The 26339-nt window shown below is 43.7% G+C and overlaps 1 protein-coding gene across 2 annotated transcripts in view; it reads left to right on the top strand.

Moving 5' to 3' along the window:
• Positions 1–26339, top strand: part of LOC144678644 (plexin domain-containing protein 2-like) — a 482473-nt gene that overhangs the window by 195069 nt on the left and 261065 nt on the right. For both annotated transcript variants that reach the window (XM_078538383.1, XM_078538384.1), the window contains exon 2: positions 3946–4145. In XM_078538383.1, the coding sequence (XP_078394509.1) occupies positions 3946–4145 (200 nt within the window). The remainder of the gene's footprint in view (positions 1–3945; positions 4146–26339) is intronic.

Genomic DNA, 26339 nt, shown 5'->3' with positions numbered 1-26339 from the left:
TCCTAGATGGTAGTGGTCGTGGGTTTGCAAGGTGCTGTCTAAGGAGCCTTGGTGAATTCCAGTAGTGCATTTTGTAGCTGGTACACACTGCTGCAATTGTGCGTCGGTGATGGAGGGAGTGAATGTTTGTGGATGGGGTGCCAATCAAGCGGGTTGCTTTGTCCTGGACAGTGTCAAGCTTCTTGAGTGTTGTGGGAGCTGCATTCATCCAGGCAAGTGGGGAGTATTCCATCACACTCCTGACTTGTGCTTTGTCGATGGTGAACAGGCTTTGGAGAGTCAGGAGGTGAGTTACTCGTCGCACGATTCCTGGCCTCTGACCTGCTCTTGTAGCCACAGTATTTATATGCTAGTCCAGTTCAATTTCTGGTCAATGGTAACCCCAGGATGTTGATAGTGGGAGATTCAGTGATGGTAATGCCATTGAATATCAAGGGGTGATGGTTAGATTCTCACTCGTTGGAGATGGCCATTGCCTGGCACATGTGTGGCGCAAATGTTACTTGGTGCTTGTCAGCCCAAGCCTGGATATTGTCCAGGTCTTGCTGCATTTGGACATGGACTGCTTCAGTATCTGAGGAGTTGTGAATGTTGCTGTAATTTGTGCATTCAGTAGCGAACATCCCCACTTCTGATTTTATGATGGAAGGTCATTGATGAAGCAGTTGAAGATGGTTGGGCCTAGGACACTATCCTGAGGAACTCCTGCAGTGATGTCCTGGAGCTGAGATGACTGACCTCCAACAACCACAACCATCTTCCTTTGTGCTAGGCATTGCTCTAAACAGTGGAGAGTTTTCCCCCTGATTCCAATTGACTCCACTTTTGCTTGGGCTACTTAATGCCACACTTGTCAAATGTGGCCTTGATGTCAAGGGCAGTCACTCTCACCTCACATGGAGAGTTCAGCTCTTTTTCCATGTTTGAACCAATGCTGTAATGAGGTCAGGAGCTGAGTGGCCCTGGCAGAATCCAAGCTGGGTGTCAGTGAGCAGGTTATTGCTAAGCAAGTGCCGCTTGATAGCACTGTAGATGACCCCTTCCATTACTTTACTGATGATGGAGAGTAGGCTGATGGGGCGGTAATTGGCAGGGCTGGATTTGTCCTGCTTTTGTGTATAGGATATACCTGAGCAATTTTCCACATAGCCGGGTAGATGCCAGTGTTGTAAATATAAAAGGAAGGCAGATGTAATAACTTCAACCATTTGAACATATACAAAATGTGCAGTTTGTCACACTGACACAATTAGCACTGCATAGCATTATCTGTGCATGATTACGTATATGAAAATAGCACATCATGTAGAAATGTACCATATAAAATGGTGACTTATTTTGTTAATGTGAATAATTGTGCAACTAACCATTTTAGTAACCATAACAATCGCTATGATGGAGTTATTGCAGCTGAAATGGCTGCATTCTACTTTATACATAAAAATTAAATTGGGGTAAAAGCAAAATACTGTGGATGCTGGAAATCTGAAACAAAAACAAAAATAGCTGGGAAAACTCAGCAGGTCTGACTGCATCTGCGGAGAGGAACACAGTTAACGTTTTGAGTCCGTATGACTCTTCATCAGAACTAAGGAAATATAGAAATGAGGTGAAATATAAGCTGGTAGAGGAGGGTGGGACAGTTAGAGCTGGATAGAGAGCCAGTGATGGGTGGGGGCAAGGAAGAAATTGCCAAAGATGTCATAGATAAAAGGACAAAGGGATGTTGACGGTGGTGATATTAGCTAAGGAATGTGCTAATGGTGACGTTAAGGGTAGAAAGCAGGAAAAGCTAGTGGCAGATAGCCCTAGTGGGGGTGGGGTGGGGGGGAAGGGATCGAAATAGGCTAAAAGGTGGAGATAAAACAATGGATGGAAATAAATTTAAAAATAAAGGAAATAGGTGGGAAAAGAAAAATATATTAAAAAAATTAATTTGGGGTTACTGTTTTATAACTGAAGAATAGTCATTCCATGGACATTATCTTACAAAATATATTTTACAATATATTTTTATTTTTCAAAGTATTAACTTATATTGCAATTATAAAACAGGCAAGTGTTTATACTTTGGCAAACATTTCAAAATGAACCTTATTGGTAGCAGCTATGAGCTGTAAATTACAGTTAACAATCTGAGGAGAAAAAATTTAATGCATTTGGAAAGAAAATAGAAAAATTGCATTCATATAGCACTTTTCACAATCACTGGAAGTCTCAAAGCATTTTATAGCCAATGAGGTACTTTTGAAGAGCCGTCACTGTTATAATGTAGGAAATGTGGCAGCCAATTTGCGCACAGCAAACTTCCACAAACTGCAATATGATAATGACCAGATAACCTGTTTCTGTGATGACAATTGAGAGATAAATATTGGCTCGGACAACTCCCCTACAAAAAAAGAAAATCCAGCATTTGCTGTTCTTATTTCAGATTTCTGGCACCCGCTGTATTTTGCTTTTATCTTAGGGCTACTCCCCTGCTCTTTGAAATAGTGCCATGGGACCCTTTACATCCGCTCGAGCCAGAAAGACAGCACATCCGACAATGCTCTCTCCAAACTGCACTGGAGTGTCAGCCTTGATGTGTGTGCCAAGCCTTGAAACAGGTCCTGAATTTGGAACTTTGTGATTCAGAGGCGAGAGTGCTATCCCCTGAGCCCTGGTATTCTTCTGTCCAGAATTTTAATGGATCCCTGTTTAGCATCAATATTCCTGTTACGGTAACGAGCTGATCAATGTCAAACAATGAATTAAATGTTGATCTGCTAACATCAAAACGATAACTCCTAACATAATATTTTTATTTCAGTTTTTCATTGAGTATAAACGTTGGCTCAGTTGGTAGCACTCTTGCCTCTGAGTCAGTGTTTAGGTTCAAGTGCCACCCCAAGACTAAGCACAAAAATCAAGATTGTCACTTGGTGTAATAATGATAGGTTATGATAGGTTGCTGCATGGCAGAGGTGGTGTATTTCAGATAAGATATTAAACTGGGGACCGGTCTGCTCTCTCAAGTGGATGTACGAGGTCCCATGGCATTATTTCAAAGAAGAGCAGGGAAGTTATCCCTGGTGCAGGATTTTCCCATCGACGAGCGGGAGGTGGGGCGCGCTCGCCGACATGTAAAATGACGCGCGGTGACGTCACCACGCCCCATTTAAATTTTCAGGAAGGCTAGGACGCAGCAAAATCAGCTGTGTGCCCGCTGAGAGTGCACACTCTCGATTTTGGGATTCCCCCCCGCCCGCACTGGGAGCGCACAACGTTTCTGTGTAGACGTCACGCTGGGTGGGCCTTAATTGGCCCGCCCACGTAAAATGGCGCTGTGCTCCCGATCGGAGGCGCCAATCAGAAGCGCACCTGTGCGCGCCCGCCCTTCAACTTCACCCCCGACGGGGGGAAAATCCTGCCCCTGGTGTCCTAGCCAGTATTTATTCCTCAATGAACATCAGAAAAACAGGTTATATGGTCATTAACACATTTCAACATTTGGGAGCTTGCTGTGTGCAAATTGGTTGTCGTGTCTCTCACATTACAACAATAACTTCACTTCAAAATGTAATTCATTGATGTAAATGACTTTGGGATGTCCTGTAATCATGAAAGGTGACTTATAAATGCAAGTCTTTTTTAAACTCTTCCACAAGCATAGTCATTGATTTTTTAAAAATACCTACACCTATTTAAGAGGGTATTAAATCTCCTATTCTTTTATCTCAACTGAACCTCATTTTCTCTTCCCTTCTGACCTTCTACATAACAGATACATTGGCTGGCAAGGTCCCAAATCTTGTGTTCAACTGCTTTGCTTTGGCCAGATATTGATGCATTCATGCTCAGTGACCTGTCCTCCAGTGTTAAACATTTGCAATTTGTTTTCCTGCTCACTTGAGTAATGCAATACCATGATACCTGACTTTCGTTTATCTCTCTTTATTCTAGGAGTGTTCTACTCATTTAGCCAGAGGTTATCATCAGATTTCTTGGTAAATGTCAAAACCTACAATCACCGATGGAAGCGAGAGCAACCACCCAAATCAGTGGATACAAACAGAGCTAGTCCAGAGCAAGACTTTGCAGATCCTACTAAAATCTTTGACATTCAACCTGCTGAGGACACTAGCAATGATACAAAAATTGAGGTACATTTGTTATATTATAGAAGAACTGTGTTTTTGAGAGCATCTCGAAATAGCAAATCTTTGCAATGTTATATCTTTTTTAGGATTGCATTTATAACATACATACATATGGAATGCTTTTGAGTCATTAGAGACCATTAAACATTAGAAGAATGAGGAAGAGGAGCAGGCAGTGGCATAGCGGTATTGTCACTGGACTAGTAATCCAGAGACCCAGGGTTTGAATCCCACCATGGCAGATGGTGATTTGAATTCAATAAAAATTATGAATTAAAAATCTGATGATGACCATGAAACCATTGCTAATTGTGGTAAAAACCCATCTGGTTCACTAATGTCCTTTAGGGAAGGAAATCTGCCGTGTTACCTAGCCTGGCCTACATGTGACTCCAGACCCACAGCAATGTTGGTGACTCTTAAAATGCCCTCTGAACAAGGGCAATTAGGGATGGGCATTAAATGCTGACCTATCCAATGATGCCCACATCTCATGAACAAATTAAAAAAAATCTTATGCTACCCCCCCCATTTGCATTTCAAACACACCTTTGATTTTTTTAAGAAGAAGTTATTAGTGAAAGCTGTTAGAATCAACATTATTGATGAAAACTCTCACATACCTAAGGGTAGAAGTGAGCCTGATTCCAGTGATAGTGCACCAGAACAAAGCAGCTCGAGGATCTTCCTCAATTCGTCCTCCATTATATGGTTATGTTTCAAGGAAGTAAAGAGCTAGATTCTGCATCATGAAATAGTCACATAGTGCAGAATTTAATGGTCACGGCAGTGGGCCCGTCCACCAGCTGGAGGGCCGGTGATAACTCCATTGCAGTGGTGCCTTTGGGGTTAAATCCCAATTAGGCAGCCTGCTGGCTGCTGTCAGGGTTCCTGGCTGCACCAATAGCGATTTCCCACTGGACTCTCTGGCACAAAGTGGATGTCCCGGCTTCGAGAGTTGCTGGCCAACCAAAGACTGGTAGCTCACCAGTACTGACAGCGCAACCATCATTGGTGGCCGCTGCTGGTACTGCAGGAGGCCTGATAATGAATATGGTCGCTGGAGCCTTGAGACAAAGGTGAGTGGGCAGGTTGTCATGGCCAGTCAGGGAACCCCGCCAAAGGTGGGCAGTAGGGGGGATTGTTGTAAAGGGCAGGGGTTAGCTTCCTACGAGTTCCTCTTTCTGCTGGTGGATCCTTCTGTTGTTTTGTAACCTTTTAATTAAATATTTTTATAGTTCACAAACTGAACATAAAATTATGGTTCACAGGTTACCGCTTTGACTTTAGGATTTTTATGGAGTCTGTAATTATTTTTGTATGTTTCAATTATATAAACAAATTAAGTAACCTAGGAGTATTACAATACTAAGATTAATGCTGGAATTTCTATAGAATTCCTGTTACCAGAAATAGCTGATGTACTGGAATCTTCCTTGAAACATTTCTAATTCAGATTGAGGTCTCCACACATGTATTGGTTGCTGATTTTATGGCCATAGCTCCTGGAATGTGGATTTGATCTAATCAGATTTCAGGCATTAACAGGCATAACACACAGCCAGTAAACAGTACAAACGAATGGAAGAAAATAACAAATGAGAACAGATCATCTGATCCAGTGAGCCTGTTAAATCCAATAGATCCATCATTTGGATCTGCAGTCTGATGGGGAATGAAGGGCAGGGGAAGTAGCATTGGTCATTGGTCCGCATTCTTTGATTGTGGGGTCAGGAGAGGCACTCCTGCTCCCCACAGCCCTACATTCGGCTAAGCATGTTTAAAATTTATCCTGTGGGTTGTAGCCTAACAGGTGTTCCCTTTAAGAACTGCCCCTTAGGCTGCGTGTAGGCCTGGCTTTCTTGAGTGCCTGAATTTCTAGGCTATGGACTTTTCCTAATATATTTAATCTGTTTAAAGATGTGAATAGTCAAAAATTAAACTTTCAAATTTTTCCTCTGACTCAGTGGTCAAATACATAGTTTGGAATGAATCAACATTACTGACTTGTGATCCATTGTATTGTGTTTCACAGATTGTATTTCAGTAGTTATAAAAGTGTGTAGCCATTGCATTCCAGGAATATTTAAACAGTTTCGCTTTATGTTGATAAACTTCAGTCCCATTTTTGCCTTTGTTATTTTCTCCCCTTCCCCATTTCTCCTGAAGGTGTTAACTACTTGCTAGGATTCAGTTCTGTTGGTGCTGGCCAGCTTCTCGGACCTTGCCCAAGTAGCTATTATGACTATAGTGAGTGTCGACAGGCTATTTGATCATCAGAAGCAATACAGCCACCTCCTACTCTCATCCAACACCCACACATGCACACTTCCAGCAGGGATCACTGGAATGTGATTCCTGGCTGCTTGTCCCCTCCTTAATGCACTGTGATCCTCCTTGCTTCTGTCACCAATCCTTTATTTTTATATATTTTTTCTCCTCCTAATTTACTTGAGATTGAGGAAATTACAGGCCGACAGAAGGGAAGAAAGCAGGGGCTGTGGGACTAAGCACGATTGCTCTTTCAAAGAGTCAGCACAGGCACAGCGGCCTGAATGATTCATTTTGTGCTGTAAATTCCTATGACTCTAATTTTCACTTTAGTTATCTGCTGGTGACTGTTGTCCTCAGTATGTTTTGGTTTAAGGAATCAGTTCCTATGGCTGGAATTTTCCCTGAATTGCACTAAGTGTGGTGGCGGGCGTGAAAAAAGACGTTTTACCCTCCGGCCACAATGGTGGGTTTTTGCGCCGTAACGTCCCAATCCCGCCTCATTAATTATGCAGCCACAGGAAACACGCCAATAAAAGCAAAATACCGCAGGTGCTGGAAACCTGAAACAAAAACAGAAAATGCTGGAAAAACTCAGCAGGCCTAACAGCATCTGTGGAGAGAAAAAAATTAGTTGACGTTTCTTATGACTCTTGAGAGTCATAAGGATTCGAAACGTTAACTCTGTTTTATTTTCGCCCAACACATGCTGTTAGACCTGCTGAGTTTTTCCAGCATTTTCTGTTTTCATTACAGGAAACACACCGTCTCACTGGCAGGCGGACTCCGATTTCCCCGCCACGCCATTACCTCACTGCTTCCTCATGCAGGGCCCCATATTTAAACCACAGCCGTGCGCACACTTCTCAATGCTAGTAGCCCAGGACTGCTCCAGTGAAGACATTGCCCCAAAAGCCAAGAAGAGTACAGCCCCCTGATTCAGTGACACATCCCTGCGACGCCTTCTGGACGCCTGGCCGTCGCGATGTCCTCTACCCGCTCTCTGCCCACAGGAGGCCCATCAGTCTCTCCACTCCGGCTTGGGAGGCATTGGCACAAGTGGTCAGTGCCAATGCTGCACACAAGAGGTCAGCCATCCAGTACATAAAACGGATGAATGATCTCATCCGTGCCGCCGGGGTAAGTCAACCATCTCATTACTCTAAACTCACACACTCACAAGGCCATCACACTTCCACTGGCATCTCACTCACTGCCAGCTCAAGGGATGTCACCACTCACACTCTCACACACACCCTCACATCTCTACCTGGCCTCATCTCCTCTGGAGACTGCCTTATCAGCCCTCTCCATCTTGAAGCCACTTGTACAGATCAACACGTGCCCTTACTTACACCTTGGGATTCCCCCTTTCCCCAATACAGCGTTCGCCCTGCAGCCTCCTCCCTTGCCTGAGGCCACTTCTCTCCCTTCCCCAAGCAAGCCCTAGCCCTGCAGCTTTTGAAAAGCCACCCCTGCCTTACCGCTAGTCTTGCCCGTGAGCTCCCCTAAAAATGATGTAGCGCTGCCTGTAAAGCCTGGCACCAATGACTGTGAGTGCTGCCCGAAGCAAGTTGGGCAAACAAACCTTGAAGTCCCGAGCGAAGTGCAGGTCTCCAGGTGCACATCGCTTAAGTACCATTGTGAAACATGTCAGAGTGCAATCATGCCAACGTGAGCTCACGGTCCAGGATGGTGGGGGGTGGGGGGGATGATCCCGATGAGCAGGACTTATAATGAGATTCTAATGTATTGAAATTAGCTTCCTGACGTGTGGTGGTGGGAAACGTGGCCCGCCATTGACGGTCGGAGCGAACGATCGCAAACTGGTTTCACGACGATGCGAGACGGATTTTTGCAATCTTATATTTTCCGCTTCCACCCACTACGATACCTGATGCAAACAGCAGCAGAAAATCCTGTCTTTATGAGATGTCACAGCAAATGGTAGATAGTACTGGCATTACAATTCTTCTTCTGAAAATTGTAAATATTGATAACTAATTACATTGCAACATGAAAGTTGATAAATAATTACACATCCCTGCAAAGTAAAAAAGGCTTTGTTTGTTAATTTAAAAAAAAGAGCTGTAAGCTTTCCTTGCTGTCCAATGATATTTCTGATTGACTCAATTGATATATCCATTTAAAATGAGGAAGTCCACTATTTACAGCCATGTCTACCAGAGAAGCCATGAGGGCTTTTTGTATAAGTTTGGGAGAATTATGGAAAATATAATTTGTTTTTAATCAGTAATATGGAAAACTCTAACAAGCAATTTTAAAAAGAAATAATTAAAATAATAAGAGCAGGAAGGCTTGGCATTCCATCAAATGCTCATTTCTGTTTTTGGTTCTGTTACTTTACAACAGCTTTGAAGTGAGATTAATCTTCAGCTGAATGACTTGAATGTACAGTTTTCATTATCTTGTCTTCTTTTCCACCATATATGCGTTTCTCTGCAGATCAATGTCTTTTATAATTAGCATTTACTAAACACTGACTAATTCAGTGTTATTACAGACTCTCAAATGCAACGGATATTCGACAAAGAATGTTCCAAAGTCTGGAGGTGTTTCTTTTTCCTGTAAAATGAAGATTAATTACTTTTTCACTGGGGGTTAATCGATCCCTGTTTTGTTTTATACTTATGGTGGCTGATTTATGCAAAATTTAAAGCCACTCTGGGTACAGACAAGTGTGGCGGTTACAAAATAAATTATGCATCTCTGGAGAGGAACTTTGTCCTAGAATGAGTAAATATGGTTAGAAGGATTCTTATTTTTCATGCATAGAATGCAGATTGCCCCAAATAGCAATTACTTCCAAATGGTAGTGAAAGGAATTATGCTGTGAGCAGTCATTGTACACAGCGATGCCAACATTCAGTGATTTGCAGGATATATTGCAGAATGAGCTGTATTAAAAATTTGATTACCTGGGATGGCAATTTCGTAGTTTGTTAAAAAAATCTGTGGAATTGTTTGTAAGGCAGAACTGATGCCTTTAGTACAAGAATTTATTCACCTGCTCCTGATTTTGCATGATAAACTGAGAAACCTGGTCCCCTATCTTGAAAAATTGCTTTCTTGTTTTTCATCCATCATCACACCTTTTTGCTGCTGTTCAGAGACTTCAATCTATTCATGGCTAAAGTGACAAACTATCCCCAAAGTGTATCAAAATAGACTCATTCTCCATACATTCACTGTACTGTGTCATAAATAAAGCATGATTCGACGTTTAATACATATTTCTAACTTCAGCTTTTCAAACATACTCATAAATTGTGGAACACTTTTTCTAAATATTCGCATTTCTTGTTAGAGAGACATCTGTCAACAGTCCATGGAATAAATGTTGCAGATCAATTTAAAGAGAGGGGTCTGAACAGCAAGATACCTCTTAAGTTAACACTATGAAGGGACCTAAACAGTGTGTAAGGCACCTAATACCTGATTCAGCTGAAAAATGACCTGACCCAATTTTGGCAAGATATAATGACCCAAGATTATTCATTTATGTGCCTGTATTATTCCAGTTTGTAATCCTAATAAATCTGGTTAATTGTAGGCTAGTACCAGACTAATGTCCTTGAGGGAAGGGAACATAACATCTGCTCTGGTCTACATGTAATCCCATTCCAGGCTACGTGGTTGAGTTCTTATACCAAGCAAGCCACTCAATTATGCGAATAACTGCTGTTCAAGAAGAAGCAATGGGAAATAATTATGGCCTCACCAGCATATGGCCACTAGTGAGAACAAATAAAAAATCACCTTCCTATTGCCAAATTAGTTTCAAATCTAGCTACCTTAATCACCATTAATTCCAGCAGTCTTGACCTTCATTTAAGTCTCATTGGTGAAATACCTTTCTGAAAATGCAGTTAATTGATATCCACCACATGGAAATCTTTCACCTTATGAATCACGCCTTATGAATCTTAGCAGGTTAGTGAGGTATGATTGTTATTTTTATATCCACCATCTTGATGATACTTTATGTCCTGCATTGCTCTTTAGATGGATATTGATGGCACCCAGTATAAGTTATCCCACAATATGTGTAAGGATTAGCAAGTTCTCCAGTCTCACCCACTTGGTGGTCTTTGCACTGTCTATGATTTTCTGTCCATTGATTTTAATGGATGGAAAATGATTGACAGTAATTTCATATTCCCCCAGAACTTTGTTGCCCAGGGGCGAAATGTCCTTGTTTGTTCTTTGTGGCTAAAATGACCAAGTTCTTCACCTGTAGTGTTTGGTAGGGTTCTGGTGAGTACATAGGTAACTTCTAAGGCTGACCTGCAGCCGGAAGGTTTTGTTGCAAACAGGACAGGATACCACAGATGATTGAATTTTGGACAAGCTGAGCTCAGGATTTACTCTCCTTGGGTTTATCTCTCTGCCTCTGATATGTGCTTGCTTTTGAAGGAGGCTGCACCTTTTTGGTTGCACCAGGTGCAGTGATCCTGGGCAAGCTTCTCCGAGGACTTAAAGTTGATATCAAAACTCCCAAATGAAGCCGTCAGAGTGTCCTTGGAGGGCTTCATTTGACTGCAATGAGAGTACACCCCAGACTTAAGCTCTTCATAGAAGATTCGCTTTGGTAATTGGGAATTGGTCAGAAGACTTACTTTCATCCAAGGCATGCATGAGCATGCCATCATGGAACTGATGAATCATTGTAAAGAATTTCTCAGGCCAGCTGAATTTTTCCATTATCTTCCAAAGGCCCTCATCTTTGTTTCCGCTGGTCGGGGAATCTAAAAGATGGGGGCATAGTCTCAGGATAAAGGGGTGATCATTTAGGACTGAGATGAGGAGAAATTTCTTCACTCAAAGGGTTGTGAATCTTTGGAATTCTCTACCTTAGAGGATTGTGGACGCTCCATCATTGAAAACATTGAAGGCTAGGATAGGCAGATTTTTGGTCTCTCAAGGAATTAAGGGATATGGGGAGTGGAAAATGGAGTTGAAGCCCAAGATCAGCCATGGTCGTATCCAATGGTGGAGCAGGCTCGATAGGCTCTGTGGTCTATTCCTGCTCCTATTTCTTGTGTCCTCATGCTGTTCTCACAGCTGACTGTGACAAAGGCCTCGACCAGGTCAACAAATGTGTGGAAGTCCATAGTTAGTTCTTATCATTTCTCCTGAAGCTATCTAACTGCAAACACCATAATCAGTGGTTCCTTGACCTTTCCTGAAACCACACTGACTCTCTGGCAGCAGATTCTGGTTGAGACGTTGCAGTAAGTGGTTTAGAAAGATCCTGCTGAAGATTTTGCCGGTGATGGAGAGGAGTGAGATTCCCCTGTGATTGTCGCAAGATTGGGGAGTTCCTTTCCACTTGTACAGAAGGATAATAGAGGTATCTTTGTATACCTGCAGAATGGTCTTTGCTCCCACATAGACTGAAAGAGCTCCGTGAGATTTTTGATCAGACGTTGATCTCCAGCCTTGTACCTGGGATATCCCTCAGCTGAGATAGCATCAGCTCCTGGAGGAACTTCACACAAGAGTTGGTGCTGATCACCAGGCGTGAGAAGGGATCATCAGAAAAAAGACGGGATTGGCAGTTGTAACAGCAATGACCTCCTCTTGCTGAAGGTGTGACCTAAGCATCAGCTCTTAATGACCACAGTTTTCCGCCTCCTTAATCGCAACAAGACATCTTGGATGCCGTTCTACACACCGCCGTTACGATATGGCAAGTGGTATTTGCCAGGCTGATCAAATCCACAAGGGAAACTTGGTCACGCTATCACAACGGTTTTGCAATTTCTATTTATTAGAAATTGCTTGTGCACTGAAGGTGGAAGTAATGTGTCCACTACTACCTTTAGAGATTTTAAAGATTAAATTAAAACATTTAATAACAAAAGAAAAATAAACTTAAACACACTCAGGATTATAAGATTACAGTTACACAGTTATAACAATTCCCAAAATTTCTACTTAACCAGACTTCCAACTACACATCCCCTTTAAGGCAGCAATCCAAGTAGATTCCAAATATATAAAGTCATCCAGCAATTTTACCACAAGCACCCACTGGACAATGGACTTCCAAAGACTTTTAACACAACTTTGGTTACTGGAAAAGCAAACTTCTTGAAGGTGGCTAGAGATTTTTTCCCCAAGTCTGCTTCACACAATCACCTTTCCAGATCTCTCACGGCCACCCCTCACACAGCCTTCCATCCTTCTTTAAAAATATTCCTCCCTTTTTGATCTGTAATTTCCATTGTTTCAGCTTGTCGTTAGAAGTTACTTTTCCCTGAATGTAAAAATCTTTCATGTTCTCATTATGGCCAGCATTTTTGGGAAAAATTAACGTAATAACCTTGCCTTATTTATCTTGCCAGTTCTAAAATTTTCTATGTCCCTTTGAAAATCAAACACCTTTCCCAATTATCTAAAATTGCAAATTTCATTCACACTATCTCTGCTGAGACCTCACCCCACTTTACTCATCTCCATTTCAAATGCCTGTTTTATATCTCACTTCTTGGATAATTTAAACCTTGCAGTCTAACCGTCTCTAGTTTAATTAATTTAGCCATACACACAGAACCATACACACATAAACACATAATCCTGCTTTAAAGTATCCCACACTAATATTAGGAAAAATATAGTCGTTTCTTGACACATCTAACCAACAATGTTGTCACCACGCAGAAGAACAGGCAGGTTATGCATGTGACAAAAGCCATGTGCAGCACTGACTGCTGGACTGACCACCGTCTTATCATTTCAAAGCTAAACATCACGATCTATCCACCAGACCACCAACCCCTCCCCCACCCTCTGGGCATGAAGCATCCAGAAGCGCCTCAATGTCTCAAAGCTCAAACTAGCAGTCATGAAGGAATGTCTCTCAGAGAAACTCGAGACCCACCTATGTACAAAGAAAATGGATACTCAAGGCATTAAGGATGAATGGGTGACCTTAAGAGAATGTAGTGTACTCCACTGCTCTAGAGGCTCTTGGCCCTACCTCTCATAAGCAACAAGATTGGATTGATGAAAACAATGAGGTAATACAGAAACGACTGGACGAGAAACAATCTGAAGGATTTTCCCCTCGGCGATTTGGGGATTTAAATCTTCAGGAAGGCGGGCAGACAGCGAAATCAGCTGTCTGCCCGCCAACATGTCAATGGCCAATTAAGGCCATTGACAGTCTAATTAACCTTGTTAAAGACCCTGCCCGTCCAAGCTTAAGGCTGGCGGGCAGGCCAGAAGTCCCAGCGGGCTCCAGATTATTCATGAAACTTCATCCACTGGTGGGATGAGGTTTCATGTCTTTTTTTTAAAAATTTAATAAACTTTATGTGTTTCTTATTAACATGTCCCATCTCGTGTGACATTGTCACATGAGGGGGGCATGTTAATAATTTTAATATTTCTCTATTTTTTGACTTTTCTTACCTGTCAGTAAATTCCCTGAGACAGCACTTTGCCTCAGGGAGCAGTGCGCTCTTTCGGGGTGTGAAAGAGCGCACTTTGACAATTGGGGATTCCTTCCCCCCTGCACAGGAGGCGCATAGCGCTTCCTGTCGGGCAGGCCGCAGGCCCGTCCACTCAAAATGGCGGCAGGGGTCGGCTGCCCGCCCGCTGCCAAGCCGGTGAGGCCCGCTCACACACCAAGGGCAAAATTCTGCCCCATGTCTGGAAATTTTTATCTCCACAAGAGGCGAGGAGGGAGGCGGGCAGGCCTGTGAATTTGGTGGCTTCGTGTCAGGGCTGATACCCGATGCTTTCCTGTCTCCACTGGAAGTAAGTCCTGGCAGGAAGGCCCACCGCACCTTCACTTGAGTCCCTTAAGTGACTAATTAATGACCACTAAAGAGCCTCTTCCCACCTCCACCGCAATCTTCCCAGCTCCAGGCAGGGCCGCCAATATGCGGCCTGCATTATTGGTGAAACTGTACAGGTTGCATGTCAGCTGGAAGTCGGGGTGGGGAGGGAGGGATGGGGAGGGAGGGAGAGTTGTCCCTTGATACGCACTAATCTACACGATCAAGGGCATGGACATGGGGCAGGGGAATGGCCACTGACAACCATCTACCTGCCCTTGCTGCTGAGCCCCATGCCCCCCCCCCCCACCCCGCCATGACTCCTATCTCACGAGATCCCCCCAACAGCACTTATCTTTTTATTGGGTTGCTCCATGATCATGGGACTCTGGGGGGTGTTGTTCTGGCAGCAGCCACAGTCTCCTCTGTGGTGTTGCCGAGTGCAAGAGCTGCCGCCCTCTGATTGACTGGCAGCTCTTGGAGGATGGGCGGTCACCTTCCAGAATTGTCAGTCTGGAGGATGGCCCGCCGCAGTCTACTTAACTGCCTTATGGGCAGAAGATATGGCGGGCCTTCCTCCTCAGAGTCAGTGCAGGTTTCTCACTGCTTTTTCAGGCAGTAAGCGAGATACCATCTGAGAACAGAAAATTCCGCCCATAACCTCTACAGGGTTTACCTCAATGACAAGTCATCACTAACCAAGCATAAAGCCTACCGAAGCATCCACTGTACTCTCCAGTGCAAGCTCAGAGAGGTACATGACACTTGGCTGAATCAGAAAGCAGACGAACATCAGTGATACGCAGACACAAATTCTACAATTCTCTGAAATCTGTCTTTGAGTCGCAGTCTACTGGTTCATCACCAATCCTTGGTGCCAACAGGTTAACACTGCTCACAAAAAAATCCGAAATTCTAGAAAGATGGGCAGAGCACTTTAACCACATCCTCAATCAGCCTTCATCCATCAATGAAGAAGCAAATAACAAGCTGCCACAGGTTGCCATTAACTGCTTTCTTGATGACCAGCCCATGCTGTTGGGCAAATGACAAATACAAAGTCCAGTGGCAAAGCTCCAGGAGCTGATGCTATCCCAGCTGGGGGCTTCAAAGCTGTTAAAGAGCTCACTGGACTCTTCCACTCCATGCAGGAATAAGGAAACATCTTGTAAGATTACAAGATGCCTCCATTGTCCACTGTACAAGCAGAAAGCAACTTACCAATCTTGTGACAATCATAAAGGAATCTCACCCCTCTCTATTGCTGGCAAAATATTTACCAGCTAGAATCCTTCTGAACTGTTTAGTGCAACATCTTGACCACGATCTGCTGCCAAAAGTCAGTGGCCAGGATTTTCCATTTCCACCGGCATCAGATGTGCTCGGTGGCTTGAGCGGACAATATGGCGTGATCAGTTTCACGACGGCGTGAAATCAGTTTACGATCTTCTGCTCAGTCCTTGGGTGGTGGACCACGTTCTCCGCCATCGGATGTCTGGAACCTCATTGTAATACATCACCTTATAATTATTAGGCCTGCCCGCCGGAATCATCCCCCCCCCCCCCCCCACACACACACACACACACACCACCACTGGATCGTCGGCCGCGGAAAACATGCCGGTGTTGAACACATCTTGACAAGTGTGGCATGGAGAAGTCGGGGCCAGGGCCTTGCACACTTTGCAGACATTCGAGGAGCAGAAGATGCTGGAGCCCGACAGCAACGGCACACTAGAGGAATGTCCATGGCATGTTGGGCGGATTCTCATGGACATGGCCCTGATGTGAATCAGCGCACGGAACTTGGATAGTCACCGTTGATGCTCACAACGGATGATCGCCGAGGGGCTGGGAGAGGGAGGCCTAGGCTCAGCTGGGAGAGGAAGTGGTGTCGGCGGGTGAGATTGGGAGGGGGGGAATAAAGGCGCCGGGGGGGGTGTAGTTGGGAGGGGGGAAAGAAGTTGTCGGGGGAGCAAGGCTGGGAAGGGAGAATGAAGGTGTTGGGGGGGGGATGAGGTTGGGAGGGTGTGGATGAAGGTGTCGGTGGGGGTGAGGTTGGCGGGAAACATAGGTGTCAGGGTCAGAGGGTGGGAGGGGTTATGGAGGACGGGGTAACGAGGGAGAAGATGGCAACTGGGAAGGTAGGTGTAAGGGGGGTGGAAGGTGTAAGGGAAAGAGTGAGAGAGGGGAAGGTGTGCGGGGCAGCAAGGGATGTGGACAGGGGAGGGTGTCCAGTGGGAGGAAGGGGTGCGGAGAGGGGAGGGAGTAAGGGTGGAGGAAGAAGTAAGAATGGAGGAAGGAGTCAGGAAGGGGGTAGGTGTAAGGCTGGAGGAAGAAGTGAGGCTGAAGGAAAGAGGTGGGAGGGACTAAGCTCGGGGGTGTCCTGGGCAGGGTGAGGTGGGAGGACTTGGGGGAAGGGGTTCCGGTGGGGGAGGAGATTCTGGGGGGAAGGGGTGTGAAGGGGGTAGAGGGCGCGAAGGGTGTAAGGGGTGTGGAGGGGGGAACGTGCAGGTGAACATGCATGGGAGAAATTGGAAAGGTCCATGCCTGCCTCCTGGAGAGCGAACTGAGGGTGGGCGTGGTATGGAGGAAGGGTGAGAATCACCAAGGGCAGAGTGAGGCGGTAGGGTGGGGGTGCGGGTTCGATGGTAGCGATATAATGGACGGCGAGGGTGGTTTGTGGGGACTCGGAGGCAGACACGGACCCTGGGGGTGGGAAGGAGGAGGTCAGGGAGGTGAATGTGGATGGTTGTGGGATTTTCGGGAAGGAAGGAAACGTGCATGTTCAGCTGGACATCCCCAACGGAATAGGGTTGTGGCGGGTAGGTAACACAAGGTAGAGGAGAGGTAGAAGGTGATGCTGGCGGGTGGTCAACTGTGATTGTGGAAACGGAATGGGTGACTGGGGGAGGGGTAAAGACAGGGGAGCTGACGACAAAGCAAATCCAGACCATGCTGTCCAAACTGAAAGTGAAATGAGTGCCATGGTGGGCGAGTTAAGGTGCACATGGGAATGTGATCATTGGGTGGGGAGGAGATGCAGGTCAGCTCAGATGGATGACTGAAAGTGAACCCCAGCAGCAGCATTGAAAATGCTCAGGACATTGAGGTGAGTGTGAAACGTGAAGGATCCGTGTGCGTGGGAGAGTGCTCGCACGAGGCTGCGAAAGGCCCTGCCACATACACACTTTTCCCTCCAGAATCACTCGTGGGCCAGCTGCTCCCTCTGCAGTGACAGGGGATAGGTCGAGGGGGTCACAGGTAAAGGGGACTCGGAGGGAGTGGACAGCCTCTGAGATTGCTGAGTGGATGACCCACGGGTGTTGCATCTCCACGTTCTGCTGGACCAGGGTCTCCATGGCGTCCGCCCTCCTCCCCATGAAGACCACCATGCACGCACATGTGGGGGCCACTGCATCAGAGCGCAGGCAGATGCGCTCCTCTCACTCACACGCCACTCTGTTGAGGGCTTCCAACAGCCCTGCATGATGTTCCCCCCACCCCCACCCCCGCACCTCCTTCTACTGACTCTCCAGGAATGAGTGGGAAGGTGCAATCTGGAGGTTCATCATCTGACTCGGGCCTCACAGATGCCCTTCCCCAGCAGTCCTCCGAGAGACCTGTCACAGCGTTGATCCACTGCCTCCTCCTGCTGCAGATATGTGTCCATGTGGTGACCACCAGATTGTGAAGGTGAGGACCAATACAGGATGAGCCACTCCAAAGAGTGCAGTGAGCCCGTCTGTAAGAGGTGATACCCTCCCTTACACCCCAGCAGAAAATCAGAGGAATATTGATGAACAAACTTAACATTCATGACCTCATATTTTGTGTCCATCAATGAGAAGGGAAGGTATATGCTGTTTTTATGATTGCCACTAGAAGAGCACTTCAAATTTTGAGTTATATATTTAACAAGGTGACTATTGCTTGTTTTACAAAAAGAGAAACATCTATTTTTCTATTACGTTTCATTAAACTATTTTGGGTAGAACTGTCAATCAAAGTAAAAAAAAAAAAAATTCCTTCCTGAATGGGCATGATAAAACCTGTGAGCTCCATAGATGGAGGCTTATACTTAAGGTGAATCACCTCCAATATGACATCCTGTGTGTTCCCTGGAAAAATGTAATATTATTAACATCATATTAATATTTATTTTGCAAGAAAACGCTTTTATAGGGATTCAGCCACAAGCCAAATGTATATTTAATTGCTCGACAGGACAATGTACCAGCTGAACTGCAATATCGTTAAAATTTGTCTGACTAAATTCATTTAAACTACAGTACAGAACTCGACATATGTCACTGTTCATATTAATAAAAGACGAAAATTTATTTAACATGGAAACTTACTAAATTTTACATTTAAGTATTCTGCACATGTTTAATGTTAATTTATTTTGCTTCTGAGTATTGGGACGCAATAACCTAGAGATGGGCTCACTTTAGAGAACCAGTTATTAATGTGTTGTAGCAATTAAATTGTCTCTTGACCTGAAACTGCCAATTTTAAGGTCAATCCCAAAAATGCAGCTTAGTTTTTCTGAGAAATCTAGTGTGTGGTAATAAAGGACAATTTTAATGTTTTTTTTAATGAATTCTTTTCATCCATTATTTTAGCAAAGATGTTAACATGTTTAAAATAAATGGATTTAAGCCTGTGTTGATTATTGGCATTTCAATATCAATGTGGTTACGGTTTTCACACTCTTATTACGCTGCATATTCTCCAGATGCTAAGATGGTTTTAGGAAACAACTAAATTTAATTGGAAAAATTTGCATGCTGGACTACATCATTTGCAGTGATGAAAAAGAATTATAAAAGGACATGGTAAGAAGTTTGCAGTGCTGAATAAGCAAGTAAATCTGTGCTGAATGGAAGAAAGTGAAAGGACATTTTCTTTATTAAGGGGTAATTGACCCTTCTCTGCGTAAAGGCTAAATTAACACTGAACAGATTTTGCATGTGGAGCCTTGCTGAATGGCGACATGTATTAGAGGTCAGCAAATCGGATTCACAGCCCTCCAATTTTCCAGTGAATAATCTGAAAGAATGGGAAACTTTGAGAACTGTAATTTGGGCATGCTGACTTCTCCAGTCTGACTCACTCTTCTGTGCTCCCAATGCTGGCAGCTGACCTGGGAGAATTCACCCTGATATTTGTTTCATTAATGTCGTCTACTGTGCATTCTTGCAGACAAGTTGGTGTCTTCCAGGCCACACAGAATAGTTGCTTTTTTCCCTCTTTCTGTTTAAGTATTTTAAAATTCTTCATTCTACACACAGCTGATGGGTTGCATTGTTTTATATAGATAAAGCTACACAATGTAAATAACATTCATTTCACAAGTCAGAGCTCCCTCTACTTTGTGGAAACGAACAGTTCCCTGCAGTTTTCTCACCTATTTAGTGGCTCCTGTTGATTGAAGATTATTCTAAACCCATGGCAAGTTTGTCAATTTTAGCACTTAATGTGGGTCATGAGTGAATTGGTTCTCAAGCATTCCCAGGTCAAGTCACATATCGAATGATCCCAATAGAATTATAGAGGAGAATTTTCTCCCTGTTGGGTGGGCTGGTTGGGAGTGGGCATGGGCGGGCGCGGAGCTGATCGCCGCCTGCAATCAGCTGCATGCCGCCATTTTATGTGGTTTTACAATTAAGGCCCGCCCAGCTTGACGCGCGCCTGGTTAGTGTGCGGGCGGGGGGAGGAAGGAGAGTCGGGGCCTGTGCTCTTTAGCACAGTGCAGAAATCTCCCTGAGGTACGGGAGATTCAAACATACTGATAATTTTTAATAAATAAAGGTTAAAAATTATTTACACATGTCCCCTCACGTGACAGTGTCACATGAGCTGGGACATGTTTCTGAAATGTGAAAAATGTATTTATTACTTTAATAAACCTTTCACGAAACCTCATTCTGCCCATGGATGAGGTTTCATGAAAAACGCGAAGGCCGCTAGCGCTCTTCACCTGCCCGCCAATCTTAAGGTTGGATGTGCAGCCCTGTCAATTATCTCAATTGGTTTTTAAATGGCCTTATCACGCCTTTGACAGTTCGGTTCGTGCGCAGCTGCCTCTGGTGCACGCCCGCCGAACGGAAGATTGGAATGATGCACGGTGACGTCGGGACGCACGCCCGACATCACCGCGTCGGCGGGCTAGGCCCGCCCCCGCACGCTGATGTGAAAATGCCGCCCATAGTTACAGCATAGAAGGAGGCAATTTGACCCATCATGTCCATGCCAGCTCTCTGCAAGAGCAATTAGCTAATCCCACACCCCTGCCTTTTCCCCATAGCCCTGCAATTTCACTCTCTTCAGATAATTATCCAATGTCGTTTTGAAAGCCACTGTTGACTCTACCTCCACCACACTCTCAGGCAGGCATTCCAAATCCTAATTTTCCCTCATGTCACCTATGGCTCTTTTGCCAATCGGTGTAAATTGATGTCCTCAGGTTCTTGACCCATCTGTCAATGGAAATAGTTTCTCGCTATCTACTTTGTCCAGACCCCTCATGACTTTGAGACGCTATTTCAACCCTCCTCTCAAACTTCTCTTCTGTAAGGAGGACAATCCCATTTTCGCCCATCCATCCATGCAAATGAATTTACTCATCTCTGGAACCATTCTCGTAAATCTTTTCTGCACCTTTTCTAATTCCTTCACATCTTTCCTATCCTTCTAAACTCCAGAGAGTGTGGGCTGAGTTCTCAATCGCCCATGGGATGGGGGCATGCTCTTAAAATAGTACAATGAATGTCCTGTCAGTCTTCCAATACTGTAATTTTTAAAAGGAGGGCAAAGGAGGGAGCAGGGAACCTGCATGCCTCCAATTAATTTGCTGTTTGAAGCTCATTGAAGTTGTTAATAGTCAAGAGAGGGACAGAATCAAATTTTTAATGTTAATAATGGGAAGAGTGAACAGCCTAGGGCATGTTACTGCACAGCTGTCAGGAGCATGGGCGGATGCCATTATTGGTTGGCTTCTGATGAAAAATGTTGTATAAAAGGGATAGTCAAACTGTGGTATTCATGTGATAGCACAAAGTTGCCATTGCTTGAGCAGAGGGCTTGAGTTCTTGAGGAATGTGTGGTTGGGCACGTTCACACTGTGAGGCTGCTGGCCCTCCAGGCAGTGACAAGCCCAGTCATGGCTGCTGTTTTCCTTTTAAAATCTCCCTCCATAACTGGTTCTTGTCTCCTCCTGTGTCCGCTGCTCCTAATTGAACTTGCCTCTGGGCCAATTAGGGTCTTTATCATTGGAAATTTCATTGCATGACTGATGCTGATGCGAGGTTGAGATCCAGAAATGATCCTGATGTTGGGTTCCTGACCCTGGACTAAAAATTCAGGTCTATAAGTCCAATTTTCTCAGCCTCTTATCATAGAACCACCCTCTCATCCCAGGAACCAATCTGGTGAACATTTGCTGTGCCACCTCCAAGGCAAGTATATCCTTCCTTTGATGTGGAAACTAAAATGCACACAGTATTCCAGTTGTGGCCCCATCAATGTCCTATACAATTGTAGCAAGGCTTCCTTGTTCTTGTACCCCAGGTCCCTTGCAATAAAGGTCAATATGCAATTTACCTTCCTAATTGCTGAATGTCAACATGTTAACTTTCTGTGTTCCTTGTACAAGTGCACCCAAGACTCGCTGAACATCAATAGTTCGAAATAACATCGAAAGTTTCACGCCTTTTAAAAAAAATATGATTTTTTATTTTTATGACCAAAATGAATAACTTCACACTTCCTCACATTATACTCCATCTGCCACCTTGTTGCCCACTGACTCAACCTGAATATGTCTCTTTGCAGCAACTTTGTGTCCTCCCCACAGCTTACATTCTTACCTAACTTACTACCTTCTGAAAACTAAGATACATTACTCTCTGTCTCTTCGCCCAAGTCTTTAATATAGATTGTAAATAGCTGAGACCCCAGCCTGATCCTTTCCGTCCTTCATCTTTAAAACCAGACACTACATTGTTATCAAGCTGTCGACCTTTTAACACAGTCTTTGAACCACCCTGTCCAGGTTTTAATCCCAATCTCCATTCTCTTCTATATCTGCAGGTTTTTAATGTCCAAGCCTGTAAAGAAAGTCTCAACCAGCCACACATCTGAATTGTCATCAGCCTATTTAAATGCAGGATTACTTTTAAGTTTAAGTTCATTTCCATGATTTAAACATTCACTGTTCTTTTTCAGGAGACCTAGGTTCAACACTGCCTCCTCCTGTGCAAGCAGTTCATTATTCTGTCAAATAAAACCCCCTTTAGCTGCTTTCAGAACTTTGTTCAGGTTATGCCGGGGATCAGACAAAAAGCTTCGATACATCTTTCTAGTCAGCTCACGAATTCTTTCAAATTCCTTTTGCTTTTTGTCTTCCCATTCAGTGCAAGCTTTGTTTAGATCTTCTCTAGCAAGGGTGAGAGCTTCATCATTCTGATATTTTAATTTACGTTCGAGCACACGTATCCTTTCTCGCAACAATGTGGTATCAATATTGTTTGCAGCAGAGCCATTCTATCTTAAAGAAGTGCTTTACTTTGTTTCATCATTAACTTCAAGTGCTGTTGCTATATACTTTGTCACCGCTTGCTCAGGTTCTGTCTGTATTTTCAGCTCAGGCAGCTTCAATTTGTCTCCAACTGCCATTAACTGCCTTCGTTGTCAGTCTGATGTTCCAATGGCCTTCTAGCATTAGTAATTTGAGTTTGAACACAGCTTTAATTGAAACAGTATTCCACAAGATTACAGGAAGCCCTGGATTCCTGTACGTCATTTGATTTTCCTTGTACATTTTCAGTTTAAACAGCTTCACTTGCTTTTCTGAAATCACTGCAGATGGCAACACCTTATCCACAGCTAGGTCATTTCTGAATAGAAAATCAACACCTTTAATGGGTAACATGGGTAACAATCCCCACAATTGCAATATCATGGCCAGAACTTTACACCCTGTGGGCAGGCGCGCGCCTGACCTGAACGGGCGTAAAATCGCGCAAGATGACGTCGGGCACGCACAAAAGTCAGAAGAGCGCCCGCCGACAATTAAGCGGGCAATTAAGCTCATTCACAGCCCAATCGTAAGCAATTTTTTGTGGCCGGTCCAAATGTATGGCTAGTGGATGGGCCAATCGGACAGCCGGGCTTTACATTTTTGACCTCATCCAGGGGTGGGATGAAATCTCCGTTATGATTTAAGGTAAAAAGAAATACCTGGGGATCTTTTCTTTAGGGCAGAATTTTTCCCTCGTCGGGCAGGCACACGCCCGATCCGAACAGGAGAAGAATAGTGTGCGATGTTTTGGTTGGCGCGTGAGAGGCGGCAGTGAGCCCACCGACACCTTCCCCGTGAACACATTCAGCAATAAGATTGTTCAACTTTCCTTCAGCCATTGCAGCTTTGTAGCAATTGTCTCAAATGTCACAAAATACAGTTCAACTCCTTCTTCACTGAATTTAGGCACTAAGCAAATATTTCTTGCGACATCAAAACCAGGAGTTAAATTTGAGTCACCATCAGGTTTTCCTGCCAAACCCTTTTCATATAATCTAAACTTTGCTTTGTGAGATTAAATTTCTTTGCTTCTTTTTCTCTCTGAAATTCAAAGTTTTCCCTTTCTTTTTTCTCTTTCTCTTTGGAATTCAAGTTCTAATTTTCTCATTTCTCTTTTTCCCATTGCAGTTCTAATTCATGTTTTCACATTTCACTTTCTTTCTCATTTTTCTTTCTTTCTAATTCAAGTTTTTTTTTTCATTTCTGACTCCAGTTTCAATTGTTTCATTTGAAATCTAGATAACTCGACTTGAATGCTATGGAGATCATCCTTTTCCTTCTCAAGGTTCAGATGTTGAGCCAATACTTCAATAATCTTTGCCTTTAGCCCTGACTTTCAAATCGACTTCTAATTTCTCTGCCACCTCCTTCAGATTAACTTTTGTTAATTGTTCTAAGGCACTAATAGGCAGGTTGTCTCTTTGCAGAAACACTTGAGTATTGAGTGTAGCAATGTTAACTTTTCAATGAATACAGCAAAAGTAACAGTGAAATCTTGTCCTTTTAATCTCTAGTGAATTCTAGTGTACCTTCTATAGCCTCTGGGATTTGTATCCCACAAGAGCCCCTATTTTTTTGCGATGCCCGCAGAAACTGGTAACTTTTAAGAAGAGTTATGAATTTCCCAGTGACCTACGCAAAGGCTCAGATGACAAGACTTCGCGTTTTAAGATTTTTACTGAAACAAACAAACTAAAATCAACATGGATGCAGGGATGATATTTCCTCTGGCTGGGGGGTTCTAGAACAAGGGGTCATAGTCTAAGGATGTGGGATAGACCATTTAGGACTGAGATGAGGAGAAACTTCTTCACTCATAGGGTGGTGAACCTATGGAATTCTCTACCACAGAAGACTGTGGAGACCAAGTCTCTGAATATATTTAAGAAGGAAATAGATAGGTTCCTGGACTCTAAAGGCATCAAGGGGTATGGGGAGAGTGCAGGATTATGGCATTGAGATAGAGGATCAGCCATGATCATATTGAATGGTGGAGCAGGCTTGAAGGGCCAAATGACCCACTCCTGCTATTTTCTATATTTCTATGTAACATCAGCTAAAAATTACTTAGTAGGCAACTGATACACAGAAAAAGGGTTTCTTATTAACTTCTCAAAACAACCGAAACATCATGCCATGTTTATACATTACGGCACATTCTTGGCAGATATGTAGCCTTATATTTGAAGTCCCAAATGGCTCCCAGCAATCCAACAGGCTCTCTTCTCCTTGCCACACCAGGGTGAATCTTCTAGTGTCCTATTAAACAAAGCCCCCTTCGCTCAATCATCTGAGCACACTTGAATGGACTTCCAGCAGCAAGGCACCCACTGGTGATCCTGTGGTTTTCAGCTCTCCACAGCAAGATTCATTCCTTCGAAAAAGGGTTCTGCCCCACAGTATACAGTAAAAACTGTAGTTCTTTGTCAGTATTCAATTTCTTTTTTGAATCCTGAGTTTTGAAAGTTTGATCTGCTCTAACCTTTAGAGCAGTATATCCAGGTAATGAGCCCTCAGCCCAGATTATTTTCGAGAATTCGGTGACAGTTATTGGATCTGTGACCTTCTGGAATATATGAACTCAAAATTTTCCAAACAAGTAAACCACTGAAATTTTTTTTTTCATAGTTACCTATTAGTCAAATACCTACAGTATTTTCCATCCAACCGTTCGCTCACCAAATCTCCTAAATAATTTAGCTCAGTAAATATGTGATCCTATAAACATAATGCCAGGATAATATCAACTTCTTTCTTAATTTGTAGAAAGTCAGCCAATTGTGATTGGGAATTGGAAAGACACTTCATCCATCTCCCCCACTTGCTTTCAGACAGCAATTTAGAGTATTCACAGCCTGCCCTGTCACTCAACCAGATGCACTTCCGATGCATCTCCAGCAGCACAGAATTTGTACCCTCTATATTTTTAGTACAGACCTCTGATGTAATGTCCTACGTCATCTGAAATGATCATCAATCTGAAGTTACTGATTGCAAAGGTGCCATAGCTCTAGCATTTATTGCTTTGTTCCCAGTTTTTGCTTTCATTTTTGAGGGACAGTCTTACTGTTCATGTTCAGTATTCCTCTCCTTTCTTCCACTGAATTTTAGTTTTTGGGCCACCCACATTTGCTAACCAAAGAAACAGGTAAAAGTTTGGAAAAGCATTCTAAATTCCATTATAAATATGGACATACGGATTACCTTGGAACTGTAAATACAATGTATAGAATATTTGACTTTAAAATGGGGGCTGAATTATACAAGTGCTTCCAGGTCAATTATCCCCTGCCCACTAACTCCACTCACCTGAAAACTGTTGGTTTTGACTTCCCATGTGGAATAGCACATTGATTAACATACAAAAAACCTTATATCTGCCACATTTCTAATGGGTCTGCACTGAGTGTTTTGGATAGCTCTCCATATTAATGAATCTATTTTGTCTCTCTACACGTTCCCTCCAAGATGAAATCAGGAGTTTTCAACTGTCATTTCCGGATGATTGAGTGAATCTTACGCAGTGGGCTT

This window comes from Cetorhinus maximus, chromosome 3, assembly GCF_964194155.1.
Source record: "Cetorhinus maximus chromosome 3, sCetMax3.hap1.1, whole genome shotgun sequence".
Classification (NCBI taxonomy): Eukaryota; Metazoa; Chordata; class Chondrichthyes; order Lamniformes; family Cetorhinidae; genus Cetorhinus; species Cetorhinus maximus.
This window is presented reverse-complemented; position numbering and strand designations above follow the sequence as displayed.